Source organism: Carlito syrichta, unplaced genomic scaffold (genome assembly GCF_000164805.1).
Source record: "Carlito syrichta isolate Samal-C Ts95f unplaced genomic scaffold, Tarsius_syrichta-2.0.1 Scaffold303726, whole genome shotgun sequence".
Taxonomy (NCBI): Eukaryota; Metazoa; Chordata; class Mammalia; order Primates; family Tarsiidae; genus Carlito; species Carlito syrichta.
In genome coordinates this window covers 612687-635542 of record NW_007247822.1, presented here as the reverse complement: position 1 = coordinate 635542, position 22856 = coordinate 612687, and the positions used below count along the sequence as shown (strand labels likewise).

At 38.4% G+C, this 22856-nt stretch overlaps 1 protein-coding gene across 1 annotated transcript in view; it reads right to left on the bottom strand.

Annotated features, from left to right (window-relative positions):
- The window catches only part of ANK3 (ankyrin 3), a 354985-nt gene that overhangs the window by 34337 nt on the left and 297792 nt on the right, over positions 1-22856 (bottom strand). The window contains exons 32-41 of the mRNA XM_021712923.1: positions 19203-19414; positions 17731-17938; positions 16610-16706; positions 16038-16266; positions 15266-15391; positions 14071-14193; positions 13607-13633; positions 12418-12499; positions 1489-9315; positions 784-858 (exon numbers count right to left, since the gene is read on the bottom strand). Of these exons, the coding sequence (XP_021568598.1) occupies positions 784-858; positions 1489-9315; positions 12418-12499; positions 13607-13633; positions 14071-14193; positions 15266-15391; positions 16038-16266; positions 16610-16706; positions 17731-17938; positions 19203-19414 (9006 nt within the window). The remainder of the gene's footprint in view (positions 1-783; positions 859-1488; positions 9316-12417; positions 12500-13606; positions 13634-14070; positions 14194-15265; positions 15392-16037; positions 16267-16609; positions 16707-17730; positions 17939-19202; positions 19415-22856) is intronic.

Below are 22856 nucleotides of genomic sequence, written 5' to 3'. Positions count from 1 at the left end.
AAGCAAAATCAAGCCAAATATTCCTCTTTCACATACTGATCATGAGCAGTTTCATTCATTTTTACAGAATCCCACTTTTGTGAACTGAATATATTTATTTACTTGTATTTTAGATTTAAATTTTTAAATCAAAATTTAAACTTACTATCACTCCTTTGTTTTCTTGTTTATATGGATATTGCAAATAATCCTTGCTTCCCATTTTCAAAGTAAAATAAGCTTTCCTTTCACACAAATCTTTGAGCATAACAGTCCACTTAAAGAAAAGCACCAGATGAATAAAAATACAGATTGTATGTGTATACCACAAAAATTGTGAAGGTGATGTCACAATGAATGACTAAAATTCGTGAAACCTAGGCATGGATTAATCGCACTGTTGCCTAAAAAGATGCTCTGGGGATATTAACCATGTTAAAGAATTTAGATTACTTAAAAGTCACAGGTCTTAGTTATGTTGTCCTTTATGCCTCAATAAATTTGCTATTAGTTAAAATGTTATTCTGTATTACCAGAAGTGGCATTGTGAAAAAAGTGCTTTAAGGTAAAATAAATGTAAGTTTCTATTCCTTAATTTATATGCACATAAAAAGCTTTGGGAAAAAAACAGTATACAAAGTAGTATCAGTAATTACATCTTGGTAGATAGAATTATGGATGATAAAAATGTTTTTTACTGGTTGCTTGTTTTTATTTTTAAAATATATTTATAATTTGTGCATGAGGATAACGCACAGAAATGAAGAAACTGTGTTTGTTCCATTCAGGAGTGTACACACTTACCTGTCCAACTAAGTCCCAGGTGATCGGCTACTATTGCCATCCTGATATCTGTCCGTTCACATGGACTCTGTGGACCTACGATTTACAATTTCTTAATTAAAATAATCATCAAGAAAGATACGATACTGGAAAATTGCTTTTAGCAGTACGCAGATTTTACAGAGAGACTAATGCTAACACTGTACACTTAAATGTGTCCTAGTCACCTACATGAACACTTCTTTTCACATGGCTCACTTGTTTTTCACCTGCATCAGGCCAAATGTCAGACTATATGGATGCTCAATGTAATGGGATCGAACATGCTGACAAGCTAGCTACGTTACAACGGTTACAGAAGTGTCGTGTTGGTGAAAACACCATGATGAGATTTCAACATCTGTGCTTTTAACTTTGACAGTATCATATCCATTAGCACATCAAGAAAAAAAAAAAAAGTTGTTCATCTTGAATGACACCAATATCTTCAGCATGCTTCCCTAGCTGTCTACAGTGTAGTTTGATTAAAAGGCAGAAAGAAGAGTATATAAGACAGCACATACAAATGACAATGACAGAATGAGAAACTACGGTTAAGTCACTCCACAGGCAATCACAACAGTTCATGCACTAGGGTCTACGAGAGTTGGAAAGTGTTTACAAACTATGCTCGTTCTCCAGGAGGTGAGCAGAGTGCTCGAGAGACCTGACTGCCTTCATTCTCACCAGTCCTCCTACTGCTCCTTTTCTCACTGCCGGCCTTTTCACTCTTTGATTTTAAAGGTGCTGCCTCTGTTTTCTTATCTCTAGCAGACTTCGTTGTGACTGAAGGCTGGCCACCCCGGGAAGTCTCGGACAACGACGTGTTTCTTGAGATACTTTCTTCCTCATCGGACAACTCGGACTGCATCTTTTTGTCTTCTTCAGAGAGGCGGTCCACAAGCTTTAAGGTCTCACCACTAATTCCCTTAAAATATTCAATGGAATGTTTACATACTTCCTTGAGCTGACTTCTCCTAACTTTAAGTGTGCTGGTGGTGCTGGTGCTGGTGGTGGTGGTGGTGGTGGTGGTGGTGGTGGTGGTGGTGGTGGTGACACAGGTGGACCTTACCTTTACTGGCAACTTGGACGGAAGCTGTTTGGCCTTGCTTTTCTCTGGCTGCCCTTGCTTCTGTGTGACACATGCTTTTCTAACTGAAACTATGTTATCCCTGTGTGTGTTTTTCACTGGAATTCTGGACTTTACATCTATACATGAAGAAGAAGTAAGGGTTTTAGTTTTCTCAGAGGGACTAACCTGCTTCACTTTACTCACTTTAATGTTTGGCATATGGTTTGGTGGGAAGATATCTTTTGGTGAAGTGGCCTTTATGGGAAGTTTGGATTTTTGCCTAATCCCTATCCATTCCTTTGTCTTTTGCTGCTCTCCAAGAACTTTCTGCTTATCTTTCATACAGTGTCCTTGTAGTACCCCTGTCTTTTTTCCTGATGAGCCTTTCACTGGATTAGATTTCTCTGTGGTACAAGTGGGTGCAGAATGTTCTGTAAGAACTATATTACTTGTAATGTTATCTGTCTGTATAGTGGAAGAATCCAAATTGTTGTTGTTATTAAAGTTATCTTTTTGAAAATCGTGTTTTTCTTGGGGCCTAATGCCCATCTGGCTACTGGCTGTATTTGAAATCACTGTTATAGTTTCATTTTCTAATCCCTGACAACTGGTCACCACAGCTTCTATCTTATCTGTTATTTCTCCAGGGCCTTCTTTCTTCATGGTCATGGTGGAAGCAGAAATTCCCATTTTTATAGGCGTGCGCAACTTGGGGTCAACTTTAGAGGTGTTAGTGGCTGCTGCTGATTTCTCCAGGGAGCCACTACCAGATGTGCCTTCCTGACACTCTCCGCTGGTCGGGATGTTGGGGTTAGGTTCCACTGTAGGTGACTCTACATTTCTCTCTAGATTGGTTTCTACAGTGGTATCCCCTGACTGTGGCTGTGGTGTGGCAGTGACCATACTTTTATCCCCTTCCCCCTGGTCCCCTGACTTCCCTTCAGAAGTATGCTCACCAATCTGGAAAAATTGGAGCCTCTCTTCAACAAAATCCCTCTTGCTCATGTCAATTGCACCACTGCGAGTCATCTCAAACATTTTTCCTTCATGAAATGGGAAAGGGTTAGGCTCACTAGTTGGGGTACTTTCATCAGTTGGCGTTCTGGCTGGCGTTGTATCAGGGGTTGTTGCTGGAGAGCGGTCTTCCACTGCCAGACCAAATGGCTTATTGTCATCTTCCCGCGATTTACTGTCAAAAACTTCATCATCCCCTCGGTTATTAGACCAAGGGTCGAAATCTAGACCTTTGGTAGCTACTGTTTTAAAAGGAGTGGCAAATTCTTCATCTACTTTGTAACTGAAGTAAGTGTCAGGAAACACTGATCTGTCAGGATGTCTGCCTTCTAATGTGAAGAACTGGGCTCCTGACTTCTGATCAGTCTTATCAGGAGTCTTTTCGGATGAGCTTTTAGGAGGTGGCTTATCTTCATCTGGTCCCACCTTTCCCTCCTCCTCAATGACTTCAAGTTTACTTTGGCTAAAAGAGCGATCAGCTGGCTTCAGAATGCCCTCTGTGTTCCAGACATCTTTCTTAATTTCCATGGTTGGACTTGGGAGTTTAGAGTCACTCTCTGTCAAACCATCATCTTCATCTTGCAGGTCGTAACCATCCAGAGAGTCGATCTCTGTGGCATCTGTATCATGGGAAAACTCTGCCGTGGTAGCAATGGAACACTCTGTGATGGACTGGTCATTGTTCCCATTCTGGGCAGTTTCATTCTGAGGTGATTCAAGGCCAAGGCCAAATTCATTATCTTTCCCAGATCCGTTCCTTTCCAGTTCTTTCTGACTGGAAGCCTTTTCAGCAGAAGCTTTGGATTTTGTCATTTCTTTTTGGTCATCTTCTACTTCCTTTAATTTGAAGGTATATTTTTTAACTGGCGCTGGCTGATAAATAGATTCTTCATCACTTGAATCGCTGACATCTGCCCCAGGAGGAACTGGTGAAGGCGGTTGCACTCTGATGACGGGTTCAGCCAGCTGGTACTTGTCATGGTCATCTTGTAGATTGACTTCAATCATGTCAACCTCTTTTTCAGGAAGATAATGGTGCTTATCTGACTCAATCTGGTCTGCATCCAGTGGTGGAGGAGGGGGAAATTCAATATAGGCGACTCTGTTACTTTTGTGTCTTTGGCTAGAGTCTTTGCTCAAATCATTAGGCATTTCACGCTCAACCTTTGTTTCCTGCACTGTAGTCTGCTTTAGGGAGGTTGACTTGACCTGCTCCTCCTCCTCTGACTCCTCAGAAACCTCAGGAATGGGGCTGGGTTTGCCTGGTATATAAGCTATGAGCGAGTCTGGTGTCTTAGACGTAAATTCATAACTCACTTCCTCTGAACTGGGTGTTTCTGGGGTTAAAGGGCTTTTCCCAGAGCTGTCTAGAAAGGATACTTGCTCTAGAGTATCATCTTCTGGACTACCTTGAGGAGAAGGAGGTTGCTTTTGCTGTCTAGTGGTATAAAAGGTCCCCCTGGTTTCTTGTACCGTCTTACATTCCTGACTTATGATTTTTTTTATACTTCCCTGCTGTATTTCCTTTTCATATTGCTTCCCCACTTGTACAAAACTGACATAAACGGGTAAAGTTTTTATCTCTTTCCCTCCCTCTGTCTGGGCTAGTGGTGCAAGTTTTTCTAATCCATCCATGGGACTGTGGTCGAATACATCACTAGAGGGAGATTCCTTCCCTGGGCTAAACTCTAAAGAATCAGGAGATTTGGTGGGGGAGGTTTCGGTTTCATCGAGAGGTGGGCATAACCCTACATAACTCTGATGTTTGGAAACTTTGCTGATTTCTGAATAGGTAACTTTTTCATCTTCTATAGAATTAAAGTGCTGTGTCTCAACTGTCTCTTTACTCATTCTTGATTGGGGCAATTTTTGAGATAGTTCATGTTTTGGAAAGGCCGACTGCTCACAGAAACCATCGGGAATATTAGAAGACAGCATTCTCCTCTCATCAGCAACTCTGACTGGAATATGTGACACTGCCGGACTCTCGCTTCTCCTTGAAGGCTGATCAAGAGATTCACCTGGCTGTTCCCCTTCTTTTACAACATATTCCCTATATAAAACTTTTTTGGAGGGAGATTTTACAGTCATTTCCTTAATTTCTGAGAGAGAGCCATTTGTTAACACTCTGTGTTCTCTCTCAGTCACAGACATAAATTCATTCTTTTGATCAACACTTTTATTCTCAGGGTGACCAATGTGATTCTCTCTTACATCATGAACAAGTACATGCGAAAGTTTTTCTTTCTGAGATTTATTGTTAGTGGCTCCAGAACTTTCCCATGTTCTAAAGACCTTTTTGTCCCATGGTCCCTTAGTTGCTAAATCTGAGGTTACATGACATGCCAAGTCTTTAGCCTGTTGCTCAGAAAAAGAGTCAGGCATTGCTTTACTTGACATTTCAGTTCTCTGTTTTTTCACATCATCAGAGCCAGAATCATTTACAACAATTTCATTTCTCTGGGCATGCTCATCTTTAGCTTTTAATACCATCAAATCTTTTTGCACAGACCCACTTTCCTCTGAGAGGTCTATGGCTTTCTGCTGTTTTTCTCTAGCAAAAACTTGGTAGACAGGTAGCTTGCTCTCCTGTATTTTTTTAACTGGGATTCTGGATTGGCCGTCTGGCTTTTTGTCTTCTTGAGACAAGTCCTTACTTTTTGCATGTGTGCCTTGTTCAAATTTTAATCTAATGGAACTGAGTTTAGATTGTTTGAGCTGAAATCCAGACTGGGGCCCGTCTGGTGCTCTGCTCTGTGAAATACTTCCTTTGGCTTCCACTGTAGACTTGCTGTCCTCCGCCTGTTGGGAGGGAACCCTCTTCTCTGGGCTGCTGGGCAGACTGGATGACTTCCTCTCCTCGGCCTTAGGGAGGCCTTGTCCATCGCGTCCATGCTGCCTTGCCTTAACCCAATCATCATTGGACGCCAGCAGTTCCGTTAGCAGAACTTTCTCAGGGCTGCTACTGGTAGAGCTTTGAGAAGAGTATTCTTTGCCATTTCTAGGGCGTGCCTTTTTCTCTGGGGACTGCAGTTCATCATTTAGCTTTTCGGTTTTGTCACGAAAAAACTGTGACACTTCAGTCAGTTTTTCTTCAGCCTCCTTCACAGTCCTGTCCACCCTATCTTCATATATCAACTTCTCTCTACCTCTGTCTAATCTGTCCTCAGTAAAGCGCATCCACATGGCATGTTTTGGACTACTAACATCGCCAGAATAGTGCAACACTGTCACTTTATCAAAATGCTCATCTTTAGACACTTTACCTACACCATTTTCAGACACATCTTTATAGATTTTGGAGAGAATTTCTTTTTTGGGGGCAGTGGCTACTTTTTCTCTGGACCGCTTATCAGACCCCTGTAACTCTGAGCTAGGGGGTCCTGCATGGTCTGTAACCGATTCCTCAGTATCAGAATGAGACACATCTAGCTTTTCTGACAGAAGCATTTTCTCAGCAAACCTGTAAGACTCCCCTCTTAGTTCTGACAACTCATCGTCATGGTATTCTATTGAGTGTTGACTCAAAAGCTTCAATGTTTTATAAGAGTCATCAGATATGAGTTGAGCAGAACTAGGGCGGCTATCTTCTTCTTGGGACACAGGAGTGTTTACTCTGGAAGACTCCAGATAAGAAGGCAATGACTCTTCAGCAGTCAGTTCTTCTTCTTCTTGCTGACCCTGTTCCTCTGAACAAGGAAAAGCATCGTGTTTTTCTGGCAGAAAATCTTTTAGGTTAATATCGCCCCGGGATAAGTCTTTCTGATACACATACATTTCTTTTTCTGGATGCTTTTTGGTTTCTCTAATAATGACTTCAGTGGGCTCAGCTTGGTTACCTTTTTCGATGTGGACTTCTATTATACGCTCCAGTTTGGGTTTCATTTGGTTGTCCTTCTCTGCATGCTGGGCTGAGGTTTCAGCAGCAGACTTGTGAACTTCTGGAGACACTGCCGACTTATGCTCAAACAGACCTGCCAGTTCTTTGGAAGGGTCCCGCCCGGACTGAAAGGCCTTCATGATGTCATGGACTGACATGGTTTCTTCAATTCTTTCAGAGGCACCTTCGCTGCCTGGTGGAGAATGATACACCATCCTGGTGGTTGTGGTTATGTGAGTCTCTTCTTTAACACGCATGCCTTTGCCCAACACCCGACTGGTCTCATCTTCTTCACTATTTGCTTTCATCTGAAAAGCTTTAACTTTTTCTTTAATACTGGAGGTGGCGGGCTTTGGTTCCAATTCCATAAATGTAGGTGAAGGTTTGGGTGACACAGGCTCCTCTGGTTGGGACTGGGGAACATCCCCAGCCGAGGGCTCATAGCTCCTAATAACATGAACCACTTCAGTTCTTGTTTCTGTAATGACAGGAGGGATGGGGACTTCATGAAAAAGTGGCTTCGGACCAGTGCTTTCAGCGCTTTGCGGGGCCGAAGGTGTCTTTTCACTTCTTGTTTCAAAGCCACTGTCAGACAAGGGACTTTTATCTTGGTCATGTTGAGAAAAGTCATCTGGAGACTCTAAGATAGTATCTGTTCCGAAAAAGGAATCAGCCATTTTGCACAATTCTTTCTCAGAGGTGGAAGGCCTCATGGAGGCTGGAGGCATTTTGAGTTTGTGTTCCTGCAACGCGATTGCTGGTTTTAGAATTCTCTTCTGTCTCTCCTCACCATCCTTCTTTGCATCCTCAAACTTGTACTTTAAGTTTGTCAGTGAGCTACTCCCAATATCATTTGTTAGGTAATCAATGACTTTGGTCAAGTTATAATCCTTTTCAGAGGCGGCTTTCGCTTTCACTTGCACCCTCTCTGGCAGAGATGGAGAATGGCTCGCAGCAGCTTGTTGTCTGGCTTCTCGAATTTCTTCTGAACTAAATTCTATCCAGTCATCTTCGGGAGACTGTCCTTTGTCACTCTTTGGTGATTTTGGTGATCCCTTATTATCTACACACACATCCTTTTTTAGGATTTCGCTAACTTTCACTAAGTCTTCCTTGACTTTCTCAACAATTTTGAAAGGTTCTTCATCATCAATTCTCCCTTCTTTGGGGAGTTCAGGTTGGAATGGCTTCTCCTCAGGCACATCTGTCTGTAGTATTGCGGTCATCCGCATTAGGTCCTCTTTCATTTCAGCTACGTCTTTTAATATCTCCTGACTGGAAGATAAAGAAGATGGTGTAGACAACTTAAGGGCAGAAGGTGCAAGAAACAAAGATGACTTAACTGGAGATGAAGTTCGGTTGAAATGAGGCTGAGGACGTGTCTCCGTAGTCAATGTTTTAATGGGTGACAGCAGGGCTGCTGCTGATTTTGTAAGTGAATTAGAGTCTGGAAGTTTCTTTAATGCTGGTTCTGGCAAAACATTGACTACAGAGTATACTGGCACTGTTATTATCGATGAAGTTACAGATGAGGTAGTTGCAGATATTGACGACCCAAGGGATGTGTAGAGTGCACTTGCGGAAGGAGTTCTTAGAGACTGAAAAGCTGATGGTGCTGCAGAAACATATGACCTGAGTGGGGAAAATGGCATTGCTGTTGTGGTAGAAAACACTTTCTCAGTGGTGTCAGCGGCTGCATTGACCACAGAGCTCACAGAGTTTGTAGCTGTAGAAATTTTTTCCTGTAACGTGGCAGTGGCTTTGCATCCATTAATTAACGTTGAAGATGATGGATATTTCAGGGGGGAAATAGATCCATTGACTAATGCTACCTCTGCATGTCCAGGCATCTGTTGTTTCACTGGTGATGAGAGAGAAGATGCCATTGTAACTTTAGCTGATGAAATGACATCAACTGCTGATTTAACTGGAGACACCACTGACTTTAAAGGTGAAGATATTAGTGGTGTTGCTGATGTAATAATTGACTTAAATGGCAGACTTGAGGAATACATATTAATGTTTGATTTGGGGGAGGCAGGGGGTGTCATAGTAATTGATGACCTCTCCAAAAGAGACCCTGCTGTAGTCACTGGAGAGGTTCGAGAGGAAAACGTAGAATTGGATGCCAGCCCTTTTAAGGGCGTAGCCTCCGTGACTGTGGGAGCTCTAGCCAGGGTACCAGAGGAAACTTGGATATTGTATGGAGATTGTGACACCACAGTTTTTATTGGCGAAGAAATCGTCCGAAAAGATCTAATTGGAGATGCCACATCACTAATGGATTTAACTGAAGATGTAGTTGATGCGCCTAAAGTGGATTTGATTGGAGAAGGAGTCGAAACAGACCATATTGATTTTAACGGAGAAGCTGATGGCGTATTAGAGGAAGAACTTGATAAGGAAGTGAAGCCTGACTTGGCTGGCCCGGGCACTGTAAGCGGAGCTGTTGTTGTCCAGGACTGGTATGGTCTTGTAGAAAAGAATGGCTTGTATGAGTAAGTGGTAGGGAGGGATCTTGTTGCTCCTGCACTCCGTTCAACTGTTTCTTAAATTTTAAAATGAAATCAAACACAAAAATCAACAAAAATGGTTGAGAAACAGAGAGACCAGAGAAAAAAATTGGTCAGTAAACTTTGAAATATTACAAAAGCAAGTACAATTGTTTGCATGATTTAGAATGAAAGAGGCAAATGGAACAATTATGTGAAAGAGGAAAAATAAATTTCTACACACATAACCAATCCAAAGTCTAAAAACAAAAAAAAAACAAAAAACAATGAAGTAAATAAGAAACAGAGCAATGTGAAAATGAAAGACAGAAAAAGCACATCGCAACCAAATAGGCCAACAATGAAAAAATAGAAAACATGAGGAAAGAATTAATGATGAGAAAAATAACCGCAATGGAAAACTGTTCCCTTACTTCCTATTGACTTTCTTATATACTGGTTTTGAAATATCAGTAGCCGTTCTCTTTTGCCTGTATAGATACATGTTCATTTTGTGCAACCATATGACTCTCATTTTAGTAATTTCTAATGTCTCCTCTCCTTTAGCTTTTCATGATACAGATTGCACCTACTTAGAACTATTTCAATATGTGTAGCTATACATTAAAAGTCTAAATCTGTTTTTTCGAAAACTACTCAAGCCTATTTCATGCAGAATCCAAAATAACTTTTAAGTGACAGGCAACTGATGTGCAAACTGTGAAGCCACTGGATTTTAAATCTGTATCTTCCATGCACAATTCGGTTATGCTTCACACCCATAAAAAGCCAATAAGAGCAAGAAATTTTCTGAGTCAGAATTTTAAACAAAAAAACAAATAAAGGAATGTTTGCATTTATCTTTTTCATGCAGTATATTCCTTTTGATGAGGGAAAAAGAAAATGGAATATGAAATGATTTAAAAATGCATGTGTACACACACACAAAGGAAAAAAATATGGTTCATGGTTACCAAAAGCAAGCAAAGCAACTGAAAACATTTTATCATGCACAATATATCATGGCAAACGAGCCAATGAAGTAATCAATTTGTATGCCATATTATGCACAATATATAAACTTTAAAAATACTTTCACAAGAGCATTTAGAAAGAAGAGTACACTTTTTCCATGAGATGTAAAGTCTTGGTACCTTTTGAAATTTTAGGGAAATGTTTTATATTGCATATTATAAAATATATTTGCAACTAAATACATCTATGTTTGTAGCTGTCTTCATTATGGATAAAAACATATAGTTTATCTCAGATATTTTTTCATAACCTATTCTCCACTTGTAATTCTCGAATATATGGGGGAAATCTAAAAAGCACAGTCATGTTTTTAACACCTCATATTTAACTACCTACAGTAGACCATATTGTGTGTTTGTGTGTGTGTGTGTGTGTGTGTGTGCGCGCGCGTGCGCGCATGTGTATTTAGCAACTGCAAAGATTGCAATTCTGGTACCTTCCCAAATTACTCCTGGGATCATGGATACTCCAAGAACTGGAGCATCCGTGAAGGAGACCCACCACTGGGAAAGGTGAATATAATACCAGCAATTCTTGCGGCAATGGTGTAAGAAACACACAAATGAGTTAAGCATACCCATCGGGGGAAAGCAAACACACAGTCCTCTCTATTCTACAATTCTAACATAAACAAACTGTGCTGGTCATAGATTTGGAATGCCTGCCAGGGCTAACGTTCTATGACAAAGTTGAGTACAGTTTTGCTTTGAGAAAGCACTGGTTCAGAGTAATAGTGAAACTCGAAGAGAATACGAGAATCTGCTTCAGCTCTTATGCTCCTCTTCATGCTGTGCCCGTGACATTGCTACACTCCAGTCCTTGGGTTAGCAGTGACTCCCACAGAAGTGAAGATTTTCGTTCCTAGTGTATATTTAAATTCAAACATTCAGAACATGCCCTTTTGCTAGGTTTATATATTAGTCTAAATAAAGTGGAAGAACTAAGGAAAAACTCACCTATTCATTATCCCTCCTATCTATAATTCTCAATATTATCTTGCTTAACTCTTTTGGAAATGCCACACGGCAAATGGAAGGTTTGAGGATTCCTTCAATTCAATGATTTGCTGCATATTGTGAATGCTGTGCTGGCCCACTGAATTCAGGAAAGGTCAGAAAAGCCAAAAGCTGTGATTCTTACTGGTAAATTTCCTAACCTCCCTGAACACAAGAAACTGTACGTCAATGGGAAATAGCTAGGAATGATTCACTAATTTAAAAATAATTTTTGTATCTGCTAAATGAAACTCTCTGATGGTTAAAGAAGCACCACTCTATATCAATCAAACCAGTGGTGTTCTCAGTACTCTTAGTTCCTGTTGCTGGAGAGGGTTATCTTGAGGGCCATGGTGATCACCAGAGATCATGATTACAAGGATTAGGAAAGGAGAGGGAAGAAGCAAAGAAAGAGAGAGAGAGAAAAAAAATGAATATAGCAGGATGAATCTATACCTCGATACTTGCAAGCCAGTTAACAAAGAACCAAAACAATCACTGAGAAAAGAAAAGGGTTTAACTGGTTTAGAGAAGACCAGTCTTAGAACTGATATTTTAATAAAGAACAGAAGGAGAGGACAGAGAGAGGGAGAGAGAGGAAGGGGGGGTGGGAAGGAAAGAAGAAATCTTTCAACAGGGCTACCTCAAGAAGGTAAGAAAATATAATTCTTCCAAAGTGGGAAGAAAAAGAGTCAGGATATAATAACTTGCCTATATTAAGAAATGCAAGATGACAGCCAAAGTAACTTTATGATTCTTTCTACCATCCCAAATATATGAGAGTAAATACTTTCTAAGCATAGATCTAAAGCAACATTGCGCTTTATCCCCTAGTCTAGTTAACAATCAAAGTAAAATCAAGGCCTTAAAAGGAAAGTAATAGATGTTTCTAATTTAAAAACAGTTAATGGCTTTAAAACTTTTTTGCAGTTATGAGCTAAGGATATTTTTACCTCATATTTTCAACTCTGGACAAAAGATTACTTAGGGTTATGATAGGATTTTCCTGCAGGCAATTTTTCTTTTTGTCACTGAGTTTCCAAATAACACTAAAATTTGGTTTGTATAGAAAAAATGTCTCTTCTTATAACAATCCACATAGGTTAGTCAATGTGTTAGAAAACTCACTCATTCCTGGCTCAGTCAGGTAGCTGTAGCGCTTACGTAAAGCTAGAGATGCAAAGCTCTGTCGTCTATCTGTTTTCTCAGTCTGAAAAAGAAAAAAAAAAGACAACTCTATTTCCAACTTCCCTGAAACATCTTTACAGTTTTGAAACATTTTGTAGGATGGCATGTTGATATCTGGTTTACCCTTATTTTTCTTCTTATGCATTTTCCTCCGGAAAATGTTAATTTTCTATGGGGATTCTATAACCTCACCATGTCTCAACCAAATAACCATCATTTAGCAAATATAAGAGCAAAAACACAGCAGACTACAGGGAAGTACAAATAAAAGACAAGCATTACAGAGACTTCTGATGCTGAGCAGTAAATTGTCCTGAATCCATTCGTATTGAAAGCACATATACCACAAAGTACACTCACCCTATGTGAGTACATTCAAGGGGAAAAGGCAAGTAAAGTAATTATTCTAATTACTACTGTGGTTTCTCGATGTTAATAGGCATAGTGTGTATGTGAGGAGATAAAACAGATTAATGGTTTTATTGGAAGTACTGAGTTCTAAGGCAACTGATTCTACTTATTACTACTGATGTGTGGGTTTTAAAAATCCAATTCTCATAAAGTTTGGAGAAATATTAGGAAATAATTTAGAAGGAAAATTTCTTTCAAAACTTAACTGAATAACTATACCCTTTAAAAAATGACCAGGGTAAATTTCTTTAGTGAGAATATCAAAGATTTTATCAACAGCCAGGGAGCAAATACGTTATACTGCATTCAATGTAAGTTGATTTGTGCAATAAAATTTCATATATTAAACATGATCTTGATTTACACGCAACACAGTAGATAGTGCAGTAGTAGTGGGCAGTAAAACGTGCACATGGAACTGTAAATGTATACTTGTATATGCCAACCTATCACTTAAAAGTGTTTAAAGAACTTCAGTTCTTTTTAAATCACTAGCTGGATTATAATTGTTTTGAACATATTAAAGTACTCTTATGTACAGTAAGAGTGAACTGGTTTGTAACATGAATACATACCCTTTTACCTCACTTAAGCTAGCTAACACCTGCAAAAATATAATGTATACGTCTCCCACGCTTCAGCCCTCTGCAATGTCTTTTATACAGATTCGATTTCTATTCTACTTCTGATAGAATAAAAGCAGAAGTGTTCATATTACCTCATCATCTTGATCTGACTCTGTCTCCTTTTGGTTCCAAGATGCATTGCAGAGACAAGGAATATTATAATGGACAGCAGGGAAAAGAATATCAGGATATGAAAAGGACTGAGTAGGGAGCACAGAAATGCAAGCCAATTTAGAAAGCAAAGCAAATCAAAAGAAGCCAACAAAAAATATCAAGAACTGTACATCCATGGCAAATTAATGTATGACATCATTTGAAAGCATAAACATCTATGAACTACCAGCAGAAGCAAAAGCGATAAACAGAGGACTCCATCATACAAACTATAAGAATTTGACACCACAGTAACAAGACTTAGTCATTCTACACACGGACACTCATAAAACTTGAGTTTCAAGAGCTTTAATTGTGTTACAAAGCATTCCGTTATTGCATACCAAGGGCCCACTTCAAGACCAGGGAAAGAATGTTAAAATAAAATAGTATTAAAAGATACCTTTTTATGTGCTGGCAGAGTGATATTTAAGTTGCAAACAGCTGTTTGAGGCAGTCCTTTTGTTGTCTTTGGTTCTTTCAGAAAAGACAAACGACCACAGGGCTCTTGGCTGGTGTCTCTAATCTAGAAGAATTTAGGTAGTTGACAGTTACAGAAAGAGTGTAAGAGTTAAACAAGTTTGTTTTATGAAGTCCGATGAGAGGCAGGAAAGGTAAAGGGAAAAGATGATGATAACAATTATGTGTCAACCAAGTCAATCACATTTGAACTCAACAAGATTTAGATACTCAGTTCTTTCTTTTTTTTTTTTTTTTTTTTTTTTGAGTTGGAGTCTCACTCTGTCACCCAGACTGGAGTGCAGTGGCTGCTCCCGGCCACCGCAGCCTCGACCTGCTGGGCTCCAGCGATCCTTCCACCTCAGCCTTCCAAGTGGCTGGAACTACAGGCGCACGCTACCACACCCAGCTAATTTTTTGATTTATGGTAGAGATGAGGTCTCGCCAAGTTGCCCAGGCAGGTCTCGAACCCGCGGGCTCAGGCAATCCACTCACCTAAGCCTCCCAAAGCGCAGGATTGCAGGCTGAGCCACCGAGCCCGGCTAGATACTCAGTTCTTAGTCTAAACACAGATTGTTGTGTCTGATTATTTTATCCTGACGATTCATAGTCTGGGTTATATGCACTTTCCTCCCTGCCTAATAACTTATTTTTTTCAGTGCTTCAGGTTTTACAACAATAACAAATGAAAGAATTTTCCTATTTCCTTCTGTTCTCTGAGAAAGAAGACGGTCTCTCTAGAATGTTCCTGGGTTCCATCAGAAATGGAAATGAAACTTGAATACTGAATTTCTATTTCATCCATTATTTGATTATTGAACATTAACCAGATATGACACAATTGGTTATTCTTTATTTTTGGTTTTACAAATGTTTGTTTAAACATAAATGTTTATTAAATGTATTCTTTGATTCTTAAACTTTTAAAAAGTTTGTTTTGTAAAAGATTGTTCTAATTATAAAGCTTTACTGGCTCAAAAGTACACTCCGGCTGAACTAGGACAAAATCTGACCTTGTTCTTATGAGTACAGGTTTGGTGAGATATTTCAAGTTAAATAAATCATTAAAACATTTTCTTTTATTCTCTTAGAACATTTTTTCCCCCTAATTTGCCAAGTCTGTGTTAAAGATGATTTACCTTGATGGAAAATGGCAGTCTATTTTCTTTGAAAGCATAGAAGTTAAAAACAAGTTGCTGTCCTCCTTTGGTAAGTGGGGCCAGATTTCCATAACAATCAACATAAATAGGTTTTCCTTCCAGAACCTTTTAGAGTAAAAGATATACATAGTTTAATGTTAATTTGAGTTGGAAGTATTTTGAGATTTTAAGTCACATAATATTAAAAGGTTGGCATGCTTCTTTGTCATATTTGTCTCTTTATTAGGCAATTACATCTGTGGTGCTATTTACAATAAAAATAACTCTTGGTGCTTATAATTCAACAATAGTAATTGGAAACCATATTATGGACATGTACAAAACAGAATTATATGTTTATTCCCACTCTGGCAACTTAAAACATGCTTGAGACAGTGCCCGACATTGATCACATATTCACACAGACTTTGGAAGCATTTTTTTTGGCTCAGATACTTACGTGATCACTGAGTTTAAAAAAAGAGAAATCATGGTAATGTATATAAACAGTGATTATGAAAATGGGATCACTCAAGGAGTCACAGGAAAATGGAGACCATAAATTCATTCATTAGTACTAGATTCATTAATACTACATTTAACTCCAAAGACACTTAAAATAATTTGATAGTGAGTCTATACTGAATTTTTAAAATAAAAAGTAAAATCAATAATGTACTTGATTTTTATAGTGAGTGCTACTCTGGCTGCAAAATAAAACCCCGTATCTGGGTAATGTAATGAAATAAACTTGTTTCTGTAAACAAAGTACCTCAATATCTTTGCTTCTTGCAACTTCCTCAAAATTCTCTTGCTGCTCTAAAGTTTTGTCCACTTTGTCATCTGTCATGCAGAAACATCGCAGGGAGGATTCTACCGGATCATTCATCTTGGCAAAAACAACAAACTTGGCCATATATGGAACACATATTAATTCTCTGTACAGTTGCGTGGCTAACCCCACAGTTTCTAAAACTTGATGGCAGTCTGCAAGCCAAAATCTGAGAAAAACAAAAATAAAACACAAGTATGAAAATGAGATGATATAAAAGCTAAATCTTACCCCCCAGAAAATCACAATTAAAAATCAGAATATATAAGGGAACTAAACAAAAACATTATTTTGTTCATTTAAATAGCAAATATTTACTCTTTATCAAACACAGAGGCCCTATTTATTATTTGATGATCATTTTGTTAAGCAAATACTAAGGAAGTTTTTAATCTTTTTTCCCACCCTAGAATTTTTAAAAATTACATTACTATTGAACACAACAATTTCTACTTTTCCAAAGGTAATAAAACAAATTCCTGAGTGCTTTTTGGAATCTTTTACTTCCATACCTGGCTGAAACATTGGTTGTAAAAGAGACACAATCCTTGATAAACGTCAGAGGAGTCGTTCCTGTGATGTCTTCCCACTGAGCAGGTGACGTGCCCCCTGTGAGAACAACAGTAGACTTTATCATGGGAGATGCTCCTTGTAAGACTCTTGTCGTCCTGTTCTTCCTGCATAGCCAGGAACTGGCAAAACTTCAACAAGTTCAGCTGAAGGGTATACACAATAAAGGTAGCTTTCCTTTCAACTCCTTTTAAATTTTTTTACCAGATTTATTGTGATGTTATAAGATATTCAATTTTAACAAATTTCTGTTTGGGTAGCAATGAATGGTTTAAACTCGGAGCAAACACAACTTTTAAGTGTATTTTATAAGTGCAGATTGTACGTGCATTGTTGTTTCAGGTAGATAATTAAGCTACTTTTTTAAAAAAGGTAACAACTATCAAGTAGCTCATTTGTACCTGGCTGAATCATTTAATTTTCTGGGGTAAAAGAGGGAATCAGCCATTAAAATTATTCCTCAAAAAAAAAAAAAGTCCACAAAACCTATCTTTAATAATCTTGAACTGCAGTTAAAAATCAGATTAGTATAATTAAAGGATGAATTAAGATCTGGATTCCAGGTACTTATCCCAAAACATGTTTTTCTAAACCCTGAATATTTAGTCTATTGGATTACACTGGTAAATAGTGTAGGTGAGAATCATCACATACTCAACACTTCTCCACTACCAGTGCTCTGTGGGACCTATGTTTTTTCCAAACTCCCAATTTCCTGGTAGTCTAAAGTATGTTGCTAGGTCCACTGCCTCTAGGTCACCAAGAAATTACCTACATGCTCCAGTAGACTTGTTTCTGTGAACAAAGATTATACTTCAATAATCTTAAAAGAAGTCTGTTACTATTGCTATCTTAATAGCAGGAAAGATGCTATCATTAAATTTTAATTGAGTCATGAGACTAGCATCTTAAGGAAACGATTCCATGAGACAATGGACAAGTAAAATGCTTCTTTTCTTTATTTTCTACTCTTATAATGTTGGCATGGATATTTCAAAGGTTTTATGTCTTTGTATGACATCACTGCAAACCAATAGGAAGTACAGCAGCGACTTAACCAAACCTGTAATGCTACAGAGAAGGCGCAGATTGGGTGTGGTGTCCCCTTTGTATCCATTGGATACACCTTCTCCTGAGGGCGGGGGCACTGGAATGGTCATTGTGATTGGCTTATGGAATTTCCTTCTTCTTGGTTCCACAGTGACAATTGGGCTAAATGTTGCTTTGTTTCCAAGGATCTTTTTCACAATTTCATCTGGAACAGGCTGGGCCTAGAGACAGAGAAAGGACTTTAAATGACATTTTCTTTTTCTATCAAGAAGTTGATTTTTTAAGTGGGGGCGGGGACAAAAACAGACAACCAAAGAAAGATGTCTTTCTTTTTTATCCTTTCTCACGATTTCAGGAAGACATGAAGAAACAAAACAAAACACTAGGTCAGGAACTAGTTAGCCTGACTGTTTCTCCAACAGAACACATATAGAACTGCCTTGCATGGAATAGAGGGAAACAAATCTCATGACAGAGAAGTTTCTTAGTTTAAACCAAAGTGAAGGACAACAAATATTGAGTTCAGTATATTTTAAACTTATGTGGGACATTTAGTAAAACCCCACAATGGCAAATCATACCCATATAAAAACCAAGGCTTTCAAAGTTAAGGAACAAAAAGACATTCAAAATTTCAAAGGATTTCACTTCGAATCTGCCATGCCTAACTTCTACCTTTTGGTTTCTTTGCTATTTGGTAAAATAACTCCATATGTGAGAAAAGTGAAGGGAGCTTCCTACCCCTGAAATGTAAGGTGGCCTCTTCAACACCAAGTGTTTACTAAAGGTTGTCTCAGGACTTAGGAGTGCTTGAAAACAAAAACAAAAACAAAAACAAAACAAAACTCCAAGAACTCCCTTGGACCTGAGAGTCCAATCCCACAAAAAGAGGATAAACTTTCAGTTAAACTACTAATTACTATAGTAATTAATGACACAAATTATTTTCAGTTCATGTTCCTTATTTAATAAGGAAAAAAAAAAAGAACTAGTTAAGGTCTAACTGAAATGAATAAGTACAAGAAAAATCTTTCTTGCCAAGATTTCCAGTCAGCTTTCCAAACCAAATCAAGTTCCAACTGGTTTGGATAAAACCCAGCATTTATGATTTACTTCAATCCAACCAAAACCCTAAAGCTTGCAAGTTTCACTGTAACTGGTTTTTTATGATGTGGCATATCATAAACCAAGCCTCGGTATGTTGCTTCACATACTGAAACCAATAACCTATGGCTGAAAAAATTACCCCTCATCAGAAACCAACTGAGACTTTTAAACAGGAAAACCTTAAAATATGTGCCTTATTTAACAAGCCACCAAGCTAACTTTATACTTAATGCTTTTTATATGAAATAGGTTATTGATTCTCAAAATGGCCTAGTTAGCAGTATCATTAAGGATGAGTTATGATAACTGTTTCTAGAGCAAAACATGCTCACATGCTCTCTGCATGTATTGAGGAAAACAACTTTTCGTGACCATTACCTGGAGACCCACTCGAATTCTTTTAGTTAGGGCACCCTCTGGAAAAGATGCTTGCACGAGGGGCACAGTGGTGCTGCTTAGAATTCCACCTTCTGGACCAATCTGGTTGCTTTCCTGCTTAATCCGTGAAACCACTGCAAAATACTGGGGGAAATCCTTAGTGATAATCCTGCAGATACGCTTTTTCCCTAATTCTTCTGGACTATCAAGTTCTGAAAAGACAAATGAATGAAAAGGTCATGAGAATAAGCATATCTATAAAATATCTTGAGACAAACTGATAACGTAATATTTATACTCAGTAGCCCAGAGTCTTTAATGATGAAGAGAAACTGCAAAATAATATCAATATCAGCTTTGTAAAAATATTATGTACGTATTTAGAGAAAACATTTTTACTGAGGAGGAACAGACATCTTCAAAAGCTGATATTTTACCACATATGGATAAATTCCCACTCTTCAAGAAGGGATACCTCATTCTGTAATTATTTACAATAATCTGCCCTTGAGTTGCCAAAAGTGGGAATGAGTCAGAAAAACGAGGCCTTACAAGAAAGTGAGTAAGAACTTAAGTATGTGTGAAAGTTCCAGAACTCAATTTGAAAAACTCTTTCCTATATTTTAAAATTATTAAAATGATTAGTATCAATCTCGCCAATTTCTGTGTGTCCACCGATGGCTCTCATATGTCAACCTCAACCTATCCACAAGTGGACACACCTTCTTTCCTCTTGTTCACCTGTAAATTTCTTCCTCCAGAGTCTTAACTTTGAGAAAGGATTTACAATTTGCCCTGTCCTTGTTTAATAGCTAGGACTCAACTTCCTTCACACTTTACATCTAATGATCAAAGTCTAGTTGATTCTGTCTTGGAAGTGGCTTACTTTTCTGCCGCCTGGTTGTTCAGGCCTTATTTTAGCTTGCCTAATTGCTCCAAACCAACTCACCTCCCCTCACTCCCCAATCCATCCACCGTAGTGCAGACAAATAGTGTCTTTTTAAAAAAGCAAATTGTATGCAGAACTCTGGTAGGTTTAGTTGGAATAAATGACTTAAAAATTTTTTATGGAATAATAAGTGTTTGAGATTAGCCAATAATGTTTTGAAAAAGTAAGTTTGTAAAGGAGAATTTAGCTTATAAGACATTGAAGTTTACCCCAAAGTACCATAATTAAACTGTTAAACACACGTAAGCATATAAGAATATTATATAAGAATAGACAAATAGATCAAGGGACAAGAATAGAGAATCAAGAAATAGATTCAAGTATATATATTCATGTGAATTTACTTTTATATATTTACTTTTGTGTATGTATTAAATGTTTAAGTTACATTTAAATCAGTTATATTTAAATTTCAAATCAGTGAAGGAAAGATGGTTTACTTATAAGATGGTGTTCACATAATTGGAAATAAATTTGAGAAAATAAAGCTAAATGACCACAGGATACCATACATAAATAAAAATTCAGCTGGCTAGGTAATTTAACTATTTTTACAAATTAAAATATTACCCCCAAGTTTAGGAAAATATGATTCAGCCTTGGTTAGAGGAAACATTTCTACTCAAAACTGGAAACCCAGAAACATCAAAGGCAGTTTTGACTATATAAAAATGTAAACATTTCCATAAAAAAACACACGAAAAAAAGGTAGACTGGAAAAGTTAATAGCCACACCTGACAAAGGAAAGATTAATATGCTCAATACAAAGTTAGCTACAAGCCAATAGACAACAACATTTTATAAAGACAATTCATAGAAACTGACAAATGACTAATAAACATATTAAATTGCTCAAACTGGATAATTTATATTGAAATACCAATGAAAACAAGATATGATCTCTCTCCACACCCATCTCTTAGATTACTGAAAATTAAACACTGGTAACATCTTGTTACCAATTATCAGAGAAAAATTTGGGAAAACAGATGCTTTCATTTATTACAGGTGGGTGTGAATGGCAATGATCTTTTGACAGTATAGGTGGGCACCATCTGTTCAAAATGAAAATGCACCTGCCCTGGACCCAGCAATCTCATTTCCTGGTATCACATGCAAAGGCGCATTGCTTATAAAGACTAAAGCCTGAAGGAACCTGCATGTCTGTCAATAAGGGAATGGTTGTATGAACACAGTTCATCCACATTCTATAAGCTCCTGCAGCTAGTAATGATTCGGATTCATTCATGTATCAAGTGTTTTCTACTGAGGGAACACCATGTACAGCACTGGTCTAGTCACTGGGGAGAGAGTAGAGAGCAAATTCAAGTCACTCTCCTGTGGAAAGCACACTCTCTGGGAGGGCAGAGGAGGGTGGGCACATCACTACACAAATACGAAGGAAAATAAATTGCAGTGAGGGAACAGAATATGACCAGGGAAAGGGGGCAGGGAGGAGACGTTCTTATTTAAGTGGGATGACTTGGGAAGTGACATGAGAGAGGAGACCTGAAGGATGGAGGAAGGGAGCAGGCAGACAGTGACTGCCCAGTATAAGGTAATGAAAGGAACACAGATGCAGAGCGATGGCCCTCTCTGGGGGAAAGAGTAATCTGTCTGTACATATGAATGCTTTTATAGGAGAAATTTGTAAAAGAAGCATGCTAGGCTGCTAGTACAAGTTACTTCAGAGGGACGGAAAAAGGAGCTGGGTGGGGAGGTGAGAAGAGGGTACAGAGTTTGTTTTACTACTTAACAAAATAAACAGAAAATCCCTAAACTTCAGGGAATGGGTGAGTTTGGTTTTGTTTTTTGCTACTGGTATAAGCTTCCCTTCACACCTCTGATATATATAGCCTATGTACTATTGTCCCTTAACTATTAATATTTCAGAAGTCTCTTTTATCAGATACATGGGGCTGAAATCACGGCTTATTCCAAATAAAAACATGTAGAGTGGCAAAATGCGTGCTTAGGTAATTGGACCAATGACATCTTTTCATTTTACAGATCAACCACTAAACTGTGAGATGGGAGAATCCAATTGTCAGCTAGGAGAGACATAGGGTTCAATCCAGATAAAACTGAGCCATCAACAGAACTTTTATTATCAAACATTGATTTCCCAAATGGAACAATAACTATAAAATTATTTTCTACTATTAAAAAAATGTGACTTCTAGAAAAAAACAGGAACTGGAATTTTGTTCCTTTTTGCCTCCTAAATAATTTCCTCTGCAAACCAAAAAACTCAGATCCTAGTGAAGGAAAAGAAAACAGCAGTACAGAATGAGAAAAGAAGGTTTTCTAGTAAAACAAGAACAGGCCAGGCTTAGTGGCTCAGCCTGTAATCACAGCACTTTGGGAGGCTGAGGTGAGTGGATTGCCTGAGTCCGGGGGTTCGAGACCCACCTGGCCAACTTGGCAAGACCTCGTCTCTACAATAAATCAAAAATCAGTCGGGCATGGTAGCATGTGCCTGTAGTTCCGCCTACTTGGAGGCTGAGGCGGAAGGATCGCTAGAGCCCAGTGGGTCGAAGCTGTGGTGGCTGGGAGTGGCCACTGTACTCCAGTCTGGGTGACAAAGTGAGACTCCAACTCAAAAAAAAAAAAGAAACAAAGAAAAACCATAACAAACCAAAGAGTTTGCTTAGGAGAATATTCTGGAAGAGTTTTCACCTCTTCAGTAATTGAAAGGAAATAA